The sequence below is a fragment of the Lutjanus erythropterus genome, chromosome 18 (genome assembly GCF_056507025.1).
Source record: "Lutjanus erythropterus isolate fLutEry1 chromosome 18, fLutEry1.hap2, whole genome shotgun sequence".
In the NCBI taxonomy this organism is placed as follows: Eukaryota; Metazoa; Chordata; class Actinopteri; order Lutjaniformes; family Lutjanidae; genus Lutjanus; species Lutjanus erythropterus.
Window position 1 is genome coordinate 23,896,658 of NC_139334.1, and position 16,425 is coordinate 23,913,082.

Here is a 16,425-nt window from a genome sequence, read left to right on the forward strand (position 1 = left end):
GGGAGTTAAAACAAAGGATTATAATAATGTGGATCAGAGGTTAAAATGACTAGAAGTGGAGAAATGTGTCGCATATGTCTTCTCTCCTCTTCTCTGATCTGATCTGCATGTATGTGGCTGAAAGGACCTCAGCTGTTGGACGCGGATTGGACATCCTCCCCTTATTGTAGTCAGTGGATGGATTGTGTGTATGTGTGAGTGAGAGAGAGAGTGAGAGAGAGAGAGAGAGAGTGTGTGTGTGTGTGTGTGTGTGTGTGTATCGGGGTGTGATATGCCTCGGCGCTAGGACCGTGGCTCTGTCAGTGCGCAAATCCCAGCAGCAGCAGAGAGGCAGCAGCGCTCCGCTCCGGCAGAAGAGAGGAGGCTGTTCGAGGAGAGACAGACACCGAGAGGCTGTCTGTCTGTCTTGCCTGTCCATCTGTCTGTGCGACTCAAACCATCACCTTGTGCCGAGGACGGACCTGAAGCAACCGGGCTCGCCTCCGCAGCCCTCCATATGGGCTCACCATGCGCAGGATACGGGCCAACGCCATCGCCATTCTGACCGTAGCGTGGATCCTGGGGACGTTTTATTACCTGTGGCAGGACAACAAGCCACAGTCGTCGGCGTCGTCGTCGGCGTCGCAGACCCGCGGCAGGGGCCACGGGCAGAAGGTGGTGCCCGGTCGGCTTGAGATCCACCGGGACGACAGGACCATCCCGCTCATAGTGAGTGAGACAGAGGAGGAGAGGAGGAGATGGGAGCTGGAGCTGCAGGAGAGTGTGTGCTGCATGTTGATGTGCATGTGTGTGTGTGTGTGAGATAAAGCTGAGGTGATGATGCTAGAGGTGTCGGTGATGATGCACAGCTGGGTGTCACTGCAGGAATATGTTGCTTCCCCTGACATGTTTGGCTCTAACATCACCATCCTCCACCTCCTCCTCCTCTGTGCAGACATACATCACATTATTATTCTTCAGACTGCACTACCAGCAGCTGCTCATGTTTATCGGTGTTTTCCAGCCTTTCCGTGCCTTCCCCGAGAACCTCAAGCACACACACGTAAGAGGCTTTCCATAAGTCCTGTGCGTCGTGCGCAAACGCCTCGTAAACCACATTATTGCTGCTGAGACCTCTCTGTGGCTGCACATGTGAGGTGAAAAACAGGCGTCTTTGAACCTCAGTGTGTCATTACAGGCCTGTTTCAGTCAGATCAGGTTTGTCTGTTGTTGCCTGGTGCAGGAGGAGCAGTAGTGAAAATAACCTCTGGTGGTAAATACAGTAACTGTAGGTGTGGTGGTCATCAGCCGCTCCATGTTGCAACACAGCCTAGAGACCCAGTCTGAACGCTGCATGCTGGGACTGAAGCTCCTGGGTCCATGCCAGCTCAGATTAGGTGATCTGGTTGCTGAAGGTTTTTTTCTGTTGCATTTAAGTGTAAAGAAATACAAGACCTGTAGCTTGTGCTGTGTTAGTCCTCTATAGACTCTAGTTCTGCAGGGTAATTGATTTGTCCATTGGAGGACTATTGGTCACGGCGATTTAAGTCATTTGTCAGTCAAAAATGTAAAGAAAATTAAATTTTTTTGTGATACCAGCTTGTCACATGGGAGGCTTTGATGCTTTTCTGCTGTTCAGTTGAATAAGTGTGAAGTCTGTGAACGAAGCAAACAATAGCCTATATGTCATCTTGTGCTTTGGAAACTCGAGACATTCTTGACTTTTGTTTTTATATTTCTTGACTGAGTGATCTAAATTGTAAATTGACTGCATAATGAAAATAATAGCTGAAGGCTTATAAACTACTCTGCTAATTATTTTCTTTATTAATTGATTAACTGTTTGTCTTGTCAAATGTAACACACCAGTCAAAGTTGCCTGTTATATTGTCCTGCAGCTCAAGGCGATGTGTTCAAATTAGAGTTGCAATGATTAATTAATTAATTGATTAGATGTCAACTATTAAATTAATTGGCAACTATTTTGATAATGAATTAAACATTTGAGGCTTTTTTTTTTAAAGAGAAAATGTCCAAATTCCCTGGTTTCAGCTTGTCAAATGTGAATATTTTCTGGTTTCTTTAGTCCTCTATGACAGTAAACTGAATATTTTTGGGTTGTGGATAAACAAGACATTTGATTCACCATTATCTGAGATTTTATGTTTCAATTGGCAATCAGCAACGATGCACCCTGAGTCAAGACTGACAAGTCCCAAGCCAAGTCCCATTCCTATACTTAGAGCTTCAAGTCCTAAACAAGTCACAATCTAACAGTGAGTTTCCAGCTTTTCAGTTACTTAACTGTTAAGTCAACGTTAGCTAAACAATAGCTAAACAATTAGCATCCTTTGTGCGACTTCAAATGTCGAACAAAGTTGGAAGTTGTTGTGGCTCTGACTATAATTTCCGACCTGCATGTTCTGCACACTGCAGTTTGTTTTCTGCTGACCACTGCATAGTTTTTGCTTGATATTACCTTTGGTATCATTTTTTCCAAGCGGGGCTCAGTAATGTAACATTTGCTCTGCATGGTTCTGCCCTGCAGTCTGACTGGATGCTGTTGGATTGGCTCTAACAAAGTGGATCTGGATGTTAATTCTGCTGCTAGTTGTCTCTCCAAAAGTATTGGTTTACAAGAGGTAGTTTGATGCTGTCGTGCAGTAGCGTGAGATCATAGGAGTTCTTAGCTTCACTTTTAAGTAAACATAGGTGATGAAAATCTATCCAACGTGACTCAGACAGAAATCATGTTCATGAACCAGGTAATATTAAAGCTTTATAGGAGTTACATTTAGTCACATTTGCTGACTTCCTTCCTCACTCTCTGAGGTTTCCGACATATCCTGTGTTTTCCTGGAAGTTATAGCAGCTAACAACTAGATAGCAACAGCTAATAGGAAACGTAACGTTAACTTGAATAAATTATGGATTTCTCTGCGTTTGAACATTGTTGAACACATCTGGGATAATACAAGTAAACAGCTTCACAAAATATGTAACAAATGTTTAGCATTTGTAGACATTTTTATGCAGAAATGTTACATATTATACACAGAAAAAAAGAGAATTATCAGACTAACTTAAATCATTATTTTTTCCAATTAGTTTCCAATTTTCCAACACAATTATTTGCTTTGCCAAAAGTAAAATGCGGCTCCCAAACAACCTAATAGTATGGTTTCAGGAAAGGAAGTTTTAATAATAACCTTAGTATGTTATTTTAGTTTATTAAATGTGATAGTTGCTAGCATTAGTCTGATTTATCGATAGCTAGTTTGGTTAACTGATTTTATGACAACCTAAACAACAATTCAACCAATCCAGGTGGACCATATATCTAACATAATACGTTATCTGATCAAAAAATGTAATTTTGTCTTGCATTAGACTTATCCTTCTTTCCGAGTCACCAAGAGAAACTGACAGCTCAACTGCAGAGAGAAGAATCTGAAAAAGACCTGGACATCATGAAGTTACACACATAACACTCCAAGAAAGCTAACTGACAAGTTTTTACTGAAATAAGAATAGGTTAAGGGAATGGGGCGTAATTTGAATTTGATCTAGTCAGCTCTAGCTCTGAAATAAGCCCTGTGTATTTTACTTTTTAAATTGTATATACCCAACTTTTTAGCCTGCTAAAAATCTGTGAGACAGAGAGTTTCATTGAACATAAAAGTGAGTGTAACTCTTGGTTAAAATCCTTCAACAATATAATCTGTCCCTCCATAACCAAAGTGACAGACAAATCAATTAAACTTGTACTTTTCGTAGACAGGCACTGTTGAGGAAACGCAGCAGCACACTGGAGCTTCTTTCTCAATTTACTAGACCAATAAAATAGTCTCAGCTGTGGCCAAGGATGTGTGCCAACATGTCAGGATGTTTCACTCCGGCAGCAGCAGCAGCAGCACGTTCATTAAAACGCTGTTCACAAGTTTTAATAATTCAAGGGCGAACGGTGGAGCTGTTGTGGCATTTATGCTGGCAGGCCTTCCTCCTCCTGCTCGCGGTGTAAGAAAGAGGAAACTGTGGTCTGCATCAGAGTATGAACGCAGGCCAAGAGTATGGTGATGATCAGAAGATGCAGGCAAACAAATATGGAAGCACTTTGACTAATCGGAGTGTTTGATTGTAGTGAAAAGAGAGATTTATCATCTCTCCAGGATAGCTTGAGGCAGTAAACTGCTGGTGAACCACAAACAGACGTCTAATCAGATTGTTCTTTGAACGGTAAATCTTTGGATGGTTGTGGAGGTTTTTTTTTTCTGTTGTAATCTGTGATTTGCTCAGCGGGGTCGTTCACCTTTGTCACCAAACTGAGATTTCCTCTCTGTAGTTTGTCCTGTAATCTGACCTGCAGCTCAGCAGCTGCCAGCTCTGCAATACAGAGTTTAACAGAGGCTGGTACAGAAAGACCACTGAAGGGGTCTTTATTCTTTCTTTCCTTCTTTCTCTTTCTTTCATCCTATCTTTTATGTCTTTCCCTCAATCCTCCATTTTCCCGTTGTCTGTCCTTTCTTTCTTTCTCTTGCTTTTTTCTCTTTCTATTTTTTCCTTCTATCTTCCTACCTTTCTTCCTTCATTCTTTCATTTCTTTATGCATTTCTTTCTCTCCTTCTTTCTTTTTCTGTCTGTAATTCTGCATTCCATTCTTTCTGTTTCTTTCCTCATTTCTTTATTTTACTTTATTTCTTTATTTCTGTATATCTTAGTTTCTTTCTGTATTTCTGCATTTCTTTCTACATTTCTGCAATCCTTTTATTATTTCTTTCTGGATTTCTGCATTTCTATTGAAATTTCTGTACTTCTTCTAGTCTGGAAACTCATATCCAGAAGGGCTTTACTGGTATGGGGAAAAAATTATTAAATTGCCAAGCAGGTGTAAAATAAAAACAAAATAAAATGTACATAAACAGAAGAATTTCTTTCTATCCTTCCCTCATTCTCTCCCTTATCCTCTGTCTCTCCCCTTGTATATTTCTTCCCCTCTTCTTCATTGATTTTTTCTTTCCTTCCCTCTCTTAAGGCTGCAACAAAGGATTATTTTCTTGATTAATCTGTTGTCATTAAGCAGTTGTTTGGTCTATTAAATGTTACAAAATAGGGAAAATGTCTGTTATTGTTTCCCAAAGCCCAAAATGACATCCTCAAATATTCAGTTCACTGTCATAGCGGAGTAAAGAAACCAGAAAATTAAGAAGCTGGAATCAGAGAATCAATATAGTTGCTGATTAATTTAATAATTGATTAATAATAAATTAATTGATGAATTATTACAGCTCTAATACCGCTGTCCTTTACTCTTGTGTTAATTTTGTCGTTTCTGTCTGTTATTTCTTCCGTTATGCTTTCCTTCAGCCTGTTACTCTATCCGCGTCTTTCTCTTGTCCATCTTCCTCCTATCTTCCTACATGTTCTTGCTGCCTTTCTTCTTTCCTTCCTTCAGTCCATCTCTCTTTTTCCATCATTTTCCCTTTTTGTTTAATTTCTCCATCTGCCTGTCCTCCTCTCTTTTGTTTACTTGTTTATTTCGTGCTTGTATGTTCCTCCGTCTTCCTCCATCCTGTCCTTTCATCATTTATGTCTTACTTTTATCCTCATTTTCTTTTTCTTTTCTTTCTTATTCCTGTTTGCCTTGTTTCTTTGTATCTCTCTTTCTCTCTGTCTCTTTCCTTGATCTGTTTGTCACTTATTCTTTCTTTTCTCTTGTCTGTTCTGCTTTCCATCTTCCTTCCATCTACCCACCCATCCATCTTCTTTCTTCCGTTGTTTCCTTCTGTTCTTCCTCTTTTTTAAAAAATGATCACCTTGTGAGTGTGTGTGGTCCCGGAGATGCCCATTGTAGTGAGAACTACCACAGAGACAGTTTTCAGGACTTTACCAGGTTTTTATGTCTGTGACAGAGTTTGTCATAACTATAGTGTTAAGCTGTGCAAGATACAGTAATGAAACTTCACAGGTGTGTAGCTGAGTTTAAATCTCTCTCTTATCTTTTTTCCTTTTATCCATCCTCTTCTCTTTTGTTTGTTATTTTTTCATTTTGTCTTTCACTCATTTTTCCCTTTCCCTCTGTCTTCCCTTCCCTCTCCCTGCCTTGGCTCATTTCAGTCTTTATTTTTGTTCGTTTGCGTCTTTCTTTCTTTCTTTGATCCTTCTGTCCTTATTTTTTCTGTCCGTTCTTCATTTCTGCTGTCCTTATGGCTGTTCCTATAAGGTTCTTTCTTTTTTCTTCTGTCTTTCCATCTTCCTTTCTTCCAACCTCCAACAAGTCCTTGCTTCTATTCTTTTTACTTTCTTCAGTCCTTCCCACTTTTTTTTTTTATCATTTCCCTTTTATTTTATTTCTTTGTCTGTCAGCTCTTCTCTTCTTTATTTATTTATTTATTTCATCCTCCTGCCCTCCATTTTCCATGATCCTTTCCTTCCTGTGTCTACTTTTTGCCTTTCTTCTATCATTCTGTCTTACTTTCTGCCCTTTGCCTTTTTATTTCCTTCTTCCATAAGTCCATAGGGTTGGGCTCCATCTTCTTTATTTCATCCTTCTGTCCTCCCATTTTTCATTTTCCCTCCCTCCCTCTTTTATTCTCTCCCTCCTTTCTCCCCTCCTTTATGTCTCAATTTTATCCCTTGTCCTTTGTCATTCTGTCACTCCTTCTATTTTAATTCTTTCCCCTTGTCCTTCTTTCTTTATCCATTTTTTCTTTAATCAGTCTGTTTTTCCCAGTCTCTTTCTTTCACTTATTTTCATCCTTTCCTTCACTGTTCCACTTTTGTTCTTTTTTTATTTCATTTCTTAGTTTTCATTTCGGTCTCTTATTGTGTCCCTCCCTTCCTTCTGACTTTTTTTCCTTCATTGCTTTCCTTGTGAGTCCCCTCCCTCCTGCCTCTCTTTCTCTTGTCTCTCCCTCTTTCTTCTCCCTTCAGACCCTTGTTCATTAGCAGCATTTGATTCACTAATGACATCATTCGTGAAATCTGTTTGCACTGGCTCTGCTTTTTTCCCATTTCCTCTGTTGAGTGGTCTAATTTCCCAGCACCACTCTTCAGTCTTTCTCTGTACCAGTATGTGTGTGTGTGTGTGTGTGTGTGTGTGTGTGTGTGTGTGTGTGTGTGTGTGTGTGTGTGTGTGTGAACACTGTTGTCAGTCTAACTCTATTGTAACATTCACAGTAATCAGCAGTCTCTCTCTGACCTGCACAGCTGTTGTAATGACCTCAACATCGGCCATGGACATGTTGAAAACATCTGAACACGTCCACAGCTAGATCATCAGTTTGTCAGTTTGTCTTTATTCTCCCACCAGTTTTCATGTGTGTGGTCAGGTTCTTCCAGGACAGACAGTTGACAACTTACCGTAAACATGAACTTTTATCATTTTTTGTTATTTGATATGAAGTAGTTATGTTCTCAGATCAGGCTGTGGAAGTTGGTTTAAATCGTCAGACTTTAGACTCTTTGGTATTTTCTTTTGACTAACCCAGCAACAATTTCTTGATTTGACATGTGACATAAACATTTCATAAGAGAACTGGTTTAAATGTGCCGTTAACAATCTTGTCTGAATGAGGACAAGCTACATTTTCCATCACAGTGAAATATACAAACATGGAGATGTTAAACATCCACCAACGTGGAACAATTTTCTAACTTTCTTGCACCCAAACACATAATCCCCTTTTTGTCATTGAAGCTTTGATTTGAGTCTGTCTTTAATTATTGTTTTTCCCTTGTAAATATATTTTTTTATTTAGCATTGAGCTTTCATGTCCATTATTTTCAAAAATAAAAACAGGTGGAAGAATTATTCAGATCCTCTTACACTCAGCCCCTCCCTACCACAGACCCATTGTTGTTCTTTAGGAGGGGACACAGGATCTTTAGGGGAAGATAGCAGGACAACAGTAAATGCCACATAGAGGTGGCATACATCATCTGAAAACTGGAAACCTGAAGATTAATTAAAGAACATTGGGTTTTGACTAGGTGCCTATGCAAATTTCACAGTTAGTTCATGGACCACATACTTTCCAGTTGGATCTCAGGTGGCTCTTACCAGTAAAGCCATCGCACAATCACCTACAAATAACTAAGGCTGTAATGATACATCAAATTAGATAGCAGGGCTGAACAGTATCAAAATTGCAATATAGACTATTGCGATTTTCAAATTGCAGGATGCATAATATTTTTTAAGGGCAAAATTTGTGTCACAGTACCATTTTAAATTAAATATTGTGGTGCTACAGGGGTGTCCTGGCCAATATGTCATTTTCTAGTCTTCAGAAAACATCTTTGTTTACTACAAATCCCTGAAAAAAACACACCATAATCATTTTAATGTGTTTTTTTGGGTGAAAATGAGAATAATGATGTGAAAATTATCCTTTCATCTGATATCGCAAATCATATCGTAGATGCAGTGTCAGTCAAAATAACTGCAATTAGACATTTGTCCAGAATTGTTCAGCCCTACTAGATTGATATATTGATTCCGTGTTCAGTGATCCAGCATTATTGAGGCAAAGTGAAAATGTCAATCTGTATTTACCTTTATTTTGAAATTCTCATGACAATGTCTGTGTCTCAGATGTCTGGAAGAGTTCAGACATAAATTTGTCAAATTATAGTTCTGTTGCTTTTTGTAAGTTGACGTAAATGTAACTGATTGTGTCAAATGGGCACATGATATTGTCTGATATCGATCGCAGTCCCCTGACTTTGTGATATCAGCAAATATGGTATTGTTCCAGAGAATTGAAATAATATCATATTGTGATGAAGCCTTCCTTTTCTTTTAGTGTAAATAAGTACAAGTACTCTCTGACAACAAAATTTGTCTGGACAAAAAATTTGTTCAGCCTTCAGCATGCATGTCTTCGCAATCTCACCCTCAGAGTAGGCTGTGGCTTTGATTCTGATGCTGTTTACTGTTGTTGATGCTGTTTCTCTCTCTGCTACAACTAAGAACAGACTGCTGTTTCCTCAAACGGGCCAACAAATCATTTATCTTATCTGTTCTCAGTTGTCCTTGCAAGTTCTTGTATTTTTCGCCATGATGAGTCCAGACTGAATATTATATCCTTGTGCACTGAAAGGTGCTGTGAACACACTGAGCATGTTGGCTTCCCATTTACCTGCGTAAAGAATTAGATTAGATGGCCAGTGCTTCTAATATAAGAATATAAGATAAACTTTATCATCCTTACTTTGTTCTGGGAATTGCTCAGACACCCCCTTATTGTCAATATACCTAAAGCCATATCCTTTGAATGCCTCAGGTCTCTAGTTTGTGGTAGTGAGGTTTCATGAGGTCACCATTATCCTATAGGTCATTATATAGAGAGAGGTCAAGTTTAAAAAAAGAGCTCTTAATTATGTGAGTGATTAGTCGACTATGCGATTAAACGTTGCCACCCTCGCCAGTTGGCACCAGGAATACATATATTTTACCATTCATGCACAATGCCAGTTAACTGTTGCCTCTAAGATGTTACGCAGCCGCCCGCTACTAGTTGGAGCTGCAGCCCCATCAGACCCTCTCGCCGTAAGCTATAAGCACGTATGCCCACGATGCTTGTAAAACCAGTGCGGTTTGACAGTGTTTTAACTAGTAAACTAGTCTAAATTAAATTTTGCATTGAATCGACAGGGAAATTAGTCACCAGGAACATCCCTAGTCTCAGTATGAATCCCCCCCCGGTAAATTAATAAAAATATATGAGAAAACGGTTGGAATGACAAAGAAGAGCAAAGTAGTTTCTTGTCTGGCTAATATGTAGAAAGATCACAAATAGGACTCAATCCCACCGCGACGTGATAGGATGATACTGTTCTGTGTCCTCTGTGGGACACCATCATCTGTCAGCCTCCGAGTCACAGCGGGGCTTCATCTCCAGCCAATCGGGCAGATTTGACTTGTATGTGATTTGTTGAGTCTTACAACGCGGCTTGAAAGAGGCAGCAGACGTGTTCATCCTCCAGACGAGCTTCATATTTAATTCAGTGGACTGAGCCTCGGAGTGCCTTCTGTTATTTTTGTCTTATTATCTTCCGAGTACCATTTTTTGTAGCTTTTAATATTTAGTCATGATGATACTTTGCAGATTACCAGGGGATATAAGATACAAGCTTTTGGAAAGAGGTCCCAACTATGAATAACAGTGAAAACCTCTTTGCCATCTAATGTTGCTGGTGTGTGTAGTCTAGATGCATTTAGGTTATGGGTGAAGAAAGTACTTGTTTATTTGTGTTTACTGTGTTTTACTGTATTTACTGTGCTGTGTTTCCTCTTCTTGCCACTGTTTTTAAAGGCTTTCTAGTTCATCTCTGGACTCTGTCATCTCTGTGCTCTTGGTTCCTGTCAGAAAAGATAAAGTTGCTTGAATTAATAGAAGTGATAAATATAGGCCTGTAGCCCTGCTAGTGTCCTGTTCAAGGTGATTTGGAGTTCCTGTTAAGTCAAAATCTGTTTAAGTGTTTTTATAACGTGCATTGTGCTATACTTCCTACCTATACGGCATTATCTGGCCCAACAATGACAAAAAACTTGTTCTGTAGATACACTTGGGTGTTTTTAATGGTATTTCAGTTCGTCTTTTCCTGGAAAACCTTTAAAAGTGTTGATGACTCATCCTGCACCCGGGGGCATATGCTAAATTTGTGTCCAAAAAAACGCTTCCTCCCTTATGATGCAGTAGAGCTGAGGAAAATACGTTTGTTCATCAGAGCGGACTTGAGTGTTTCTTGGGGCCTCGCTGTACAAAAGTACAACTTTATGACATTATTCACTCATTTGGATGAAACTGGATCATATTTTATGTAAAAATGATATTTTCTGGTTTCCCCTCTGATGTAATCAGGCTGCTCAGCTGCTGTTAGCGGGCAACAGAACTGGGCTCAGCAGCCACCCAGTGAGCCTCTGAGACAGACAGGGAATATCTACCAAGGTCGTTTAAGGAGTTTCCTGATGGAAAGATAACTTTACTTGTTGCTAAAGTAACTTAGCTAACTCCTGTTAGCTTGGTTAGCTCAGTTAGCCAACACCCCTGTACTGTAGTCTATTCCCTGTCGTCCAACTGTCCTCCGTTGGTCTCTCCAGCTTTGGTCCTGGTCTTGTTCAGTCCAGGAAGAGTCTCCTACATCAGTGGACTGCTTTAGCTGCATGGCAGGGGGGTATAGAGATGCAGGATTCCTGTGGGATGGAAGTCAGTTTCACAATTCATCACCAGACTAGAAAAAAAAAGTCAATAAGAGCAGGAATCATAATAACAATAAGCTAGTTTTTTAGATATATAATAACGTGAATGATGTTGGGACAGGACATCAACTCCAATGTCTCTCTTTAGTGGGGTGTAACACACAAAACTATTGGCTGCAATAAACATCAATCAGTTTCCTCAACAAGTCCCTCCTTATCTGCCTGTTTTAAAGGAAACATGTAAGGAATAAACAGTCTTGAATAGAAGCTGACTCCAGTTTTGAAATAATTTACACATAAACACAACAGTGTTTGAAGGTTTTGAGGGTAATGATTGATTTTTAAATGTGGTTTCTGTTTTGTTTTTTTATATGTTGGTGTCTAAATTACTATTAAGCACAAAAAGTTTTAGTGCACAATGAGCTGCAATGGCTTCAGTGTAATCCTTGAGGGCAGATGCACCTGTCACAGTACATCCACTAAAAGCTTTGGTTTTCCCATTTACAGGCACAGATTGTTATTCTAAGTGTTTGACCACATTATGGAAATGACCTGCAGAGATGAACCTTTTTGTTAAAGAGTAAGATCTTTTTTGTTGAACCAGAAACTTATAACTTATATCAGTCTCCTCAAAGCCACCAAAACAGTTAAAAAAAACCCCATTTATTTAATTCCTGGTCTAGCGTTTGTTTGTCTTACAGTGTGACTCTGTGTTTTTAAAGGGATGTTGGTTGGTTGTAATGAGATCTGAGTCCTTGAAAGTAAGCACACTACAAAATTATGCGTCTGTGGTCAAAACAAAACCATAGTTAAAGTCTTAATTTCAGCATGTTTGTGTGTTTCTTGCCTGTAGGATTTTTATTGAATGAGTGTTAGAGGAGTACTTGAAAATCTGTTCTAAATCATTGTGTATTGGTCTGCATGTCACACCGTACAGGTTAGGTATTTTGGAGCTGGACCTCAGCTTTTCCATGTAATTAAGGGAGTCATGGTGCATGTGATTTTATCTCCATACTTGTTTCATCTGTACATAGTCAGCATGTGCAGGCAGTAAAATTCTTGTGAAAAGAGTTGTGTCTTTGCTAATTAAACTATAATTAACCATTTTTAGCATGCAGAAGAGTAATGTAATTAGACTTCTCTTTTCATCTAATTATTTCTTAATTATGCTTAAGTGGAGATACCTTTGAAGTAAGCAGTGAGGTTGAACATCTTTGCCATCATTTTTCAGTTGATTTGACGGACAAAGCATGTCACCAAGTTTTGTATAAATGCATGTGCCGATTGGCTGAGGTAGAGAGCAGCCAAAGCTGCACAGGAACAACTGTATTTAAAGAGTTAGATTTTTATAAAGTTTAGTAAATAAAGTCGACAAAAGTCATCATTATGTAATTTTATTTACAGTAAACTTTATGTGCACTTTCTAAAACAAGATTAAAATGTGCTGTATAATGCACCATAAAATACCCAGATAAAAAGCCTAATTTGCATAAGTGTATTGAACTGAGTTGCCACAGTGCAGCTGTTCTTTATGTGTTAGACTCCCAATGCTTAATCTGCTGGCACACAGTGTAAGTGGTTATGTAAACTTAATTTATACAACAACTTTCAAAACAAGTTGCAAGGTGCACATAAAATATGATAGGCCTATCATAGTATATGAACAGAATTTCAGTGAAAATATGACTTTTTATTTATGTTGATGAAGTCGAGTACATACCAGCAAACTACTATTTCAACTTTATTCTCAACATTTCAACTTAATTCATGAAAAGCAGAATAAAAGACAGGTGTTAAGACATACGACCTCCTCAGACACCCTAATTTTGCAAAATGTATGTTTTAGAAGCTGAAATGGAAGAATTTTGACTTTTCTTCCTTTAAAGAGTGACACGATTATCAAAATAGTTGGTGCTTAATTTAATTTTTGGCAACTAATCCACAAATTGATTATTTGTTGCAGCTCTTATTCACACTTTTAGCTCTTTATTTGGTGTCCACCTAGGAAGAACAAGCAAACTAATCCTTAAAGTAAGCCTTTTTGGCCACAGGGGAAACAGAACACTGACATTCAGTATGATCACCTTTTAAGTTGATATGGCAAACTTGATTGCAAACAGCTTCTAACTTAAAGTTCTCTTTTGTTTTGGTCTGCCACCTCTTATATCTGACTCTTTAGCTGCTAAAAGCTCTATTATGCTCACCAGCTCGATGCTAACTGTGTCTGCTGTCTGGTGCTGTGCAGATCGAGTTCAGAGAGTTCAGAGGAGTTTAGTCTGTGAATGTAACACAGTGATATCACAATTCATCTTCAGTTCTTTCTGTGCGCTGCAGACATGTTTGTGTGTGAATCCTTGAGACTTTCTCGCTGCTCCTCTCGAGAGTCTGAAAATGAGGTCACTTTCACCTGAGCTTTCTCTAAATCCTCCAGCTACACCGACCTTTAATAAAGCAGTTCAGAACAAAGCTCCATCCTCTCGTTTCATTTTCCCTTTTCTCCTTCCATCATCCATCATTGTTGACTCTGTTTGATGAATGCCACTCTCATCTGCTTTCATGTATTCATTGGCTGTTTAAACCTCCCACTCAGGAGTGCGAAAGCTCCTCGTGGGGGAAACCCATTAATTACTGAGGATTTATAGACTGTGTATTCTGATTTGATGAGTACCCGTCCCATTTTGCCCTGTTAACACTGACACGATGACCTGAATGAGAAAGTAGCATTTGCATTTCAATCATTTTGGTTGATACATCTTCATTCAGACTGGCTTAAAACTGTGAAATAGAAAAAGAAGGTTTAATTCTCGGATGAGCAGTGTTGCAGCAGGATTGCATGGCAGGGCCACGGCAGAGGACTTGTTACATGTGGCTTTTAGGCTTTTCAGGCATTACCTGATACAGAGGTGGAACTGTTTTTGTCTTACTCTGAGCTGCTGAGCCTCTGGAGGAAGAGTGAGTTGTCTATTGATCTCTGGGTTGTTGTTTTTTTTATTCCCAGCTCCTCCTGTCCACATCAAAGTGTACTTGAGCAAGACACTGAGTGCAACATTGCTCCCAATAGTCAACTGTGTGTATGCAGTTATCAATCCTGCCTATTGGTGTGATTTTTTTTTATGGATTCCTGTTCAATTTTCTCTGTAGAATTAAAGTAGGCCTACACAGGTTTTCAGTGTCAACACAACTGTTGTATTATCTCTGAGTCTGAACAGAGTAGAAAAAAGGCCTTCATGTGAAAAAAGCTCAGCTGTTTAACTGCTGTTTAATTTGGAAGAGATTCTCAACTGAAAGCGGTTCTTCCCATCCCTAAATATTTGCACAGCATTCATTTTCTTTTAGGTTTCCTTTGACGAGTACATGTTTGGCTCAGTCTGCCTGTTTGGCACTAATATTATTATAACAGGATATTTACTGCTGTTAACGGATGTGCTGCCCGGTTGGGTAGCGGGGGCACTTGTGCGTAGAGTGTCAAATACATGTCTTCCCTGGAATTTAAGCCAATGTTCCATAGAAAGTAGGGCTGAATGATTTTAAACAAAATATCAAATTGCAATTATTTTGACTGATACTAGAATTGTGATATGATTTGCAAAATTAGAGATGATGATAATTGATGATAATTTTTACATCACTATTCTAATTTCGGTTGAAAAACATTTTAAAATGATGAGAAAGCCATATTGCAATTTTTTTTATAAAATCTTGATTACAGCCCTAGTAGAATGACATTTCAGTGTGTTGGTGTTGTTTCCACCAAAATTATCATTTTACAGACAATACATGTGGCACTGTGAATGAATGAAGCCATGTCCTGGAACATCAGTTTCAACAGTTTTCATGGGAAATCATCAAACATCAACAAAAACAATATTTTTGTTCCTGTCTCATTCAAACTTCAGTTGCTCTTTTATATGCTGAGAAAAGATTTTTGGCCCGAAGGTTTATGAAAGTTATTGAAACCAACAGTGGGATCTGAAAAATGAAATGCTGTCTTTTTTTCCTGAAAAATATATAACACATTTGACGTTTGAAAACAACAAACCAGACATTTCCTTTATGATCATGTTGGTAGATGTGGCATGCAGCCATTTCTGTAATAACAGCTGCGACAGAAGAATTGTTTGTTGACAGAAGAGATGGCAGCGAAGGAGTGGAGTGTTGACACCAAAAACAACTTGTGCTTTTGTGTTTCATGTCATTTAAAACCCTCAGTTTTATAATTTATTCTTTCGCTGGCTATATTTCTACTTTGCTTTAATGTTTACCCTTGTTTTTCTGGCTGATGTGAGCTTGTAAAAACACCTCGTTGTGTCCCCCGTAGGTTACGCAGTCCCCGCGGCTGGAGCAGCAGAGCCAGCTCCTCGGCACCCTCGATGAGAAGGCCTACCTGGCCGGCAAGCAGCTGAAGCCAGGTGACGACCCGTACAGAGACCACGCCTTCAACCTGCAGGAGAGCGACCGGCTGGGCAGCGAGCGAGCCATCAGAGACACCCGACACTACAGGTGAGCAGAGTTAACACCTCAGACCAGGTGGAGTTTGACCGCTTGATCTGCACAAGGAGATCCAGGACTAATCTTACTTGAGCTGCACGTGGATTTGGACAAAAATCTGATCTTGAGCACTGAAAGACACAGGGTAGACTTTGATGTCCAGATACAGATACCAAGGGGCTTATGTTGAAGAACTGTGAATCTGTGTCTCTGTCTGTTTTCAAACAGTGGATGATGAAATGACTTCATTGCCACGCCTTGAGAAAAAATGTTATAATAGAAGTGTCTTTGGTGAAAAATGCAAAAACATTTGGGATCCATTTTTGAGGGATTTGGATAAAGACACGGACTTCAGACTCTAACAATAACTGAAAGTACAGTATGTGATGTTTCTTCATCTGACTTTGTGTGGCTTTTTAACACTTTTTTTTGCCAAAAATAAGCCCAACAAAAGGTCTGAAATATACCTATAAGAGGATTTTGAATGCTTTAAACTAGAACCCAACATAATAAGACTGCTCTTGTAGCATTGCTTGCAAGAAATGTCACTTATAGCAAGCAATAATAATCACTTCAAATTTGTAGACCTTTTAGCAGGAAGTGTTTTTTAATCATTTGAGCCTTTTTAGGTATTCAGTGCACCAGCCACGAGGTCATCCTAATACAGAGTAAACAAAAAAATTGAGTTTGAAGGTTCATTATTGACCTTGGCCACAGCAGCTTCACAAAACAAACTTTCAATGAAGGTCAAGTTT

General features: G+C 39.2%; 1 protein-coding gene across 1 annotated transcript in view; it reads left to right on the forward strand.

Annotated features, from left to right (window-relative positions):
- The first annotated feature begins 291 nt into the window (after positions 1–291).
- galnt16 (UDP-N-acetyl-alpha-D-galactosamine:polypeptide N-acetylgalactosaminyltransferase 16) overlaps positions 292–16,425 on the forward strand; it is a 55,823-nt gene continuing 39,689 nt past the window's right edge. The window contains exons 1-2 of the mRNA XM_084742245.1: positions 292–708; positions 15,501–15,682. Coding sequence (XP_084598371.1) covers positions 508–708; positions 15,501–15,682 — 383 coding nt within the window. The 5' untranslated portion in view covers positions 292–507. The remainder of the gene's footprint in view (positions 709–15,500; positions 15,683–16,425) is intronic.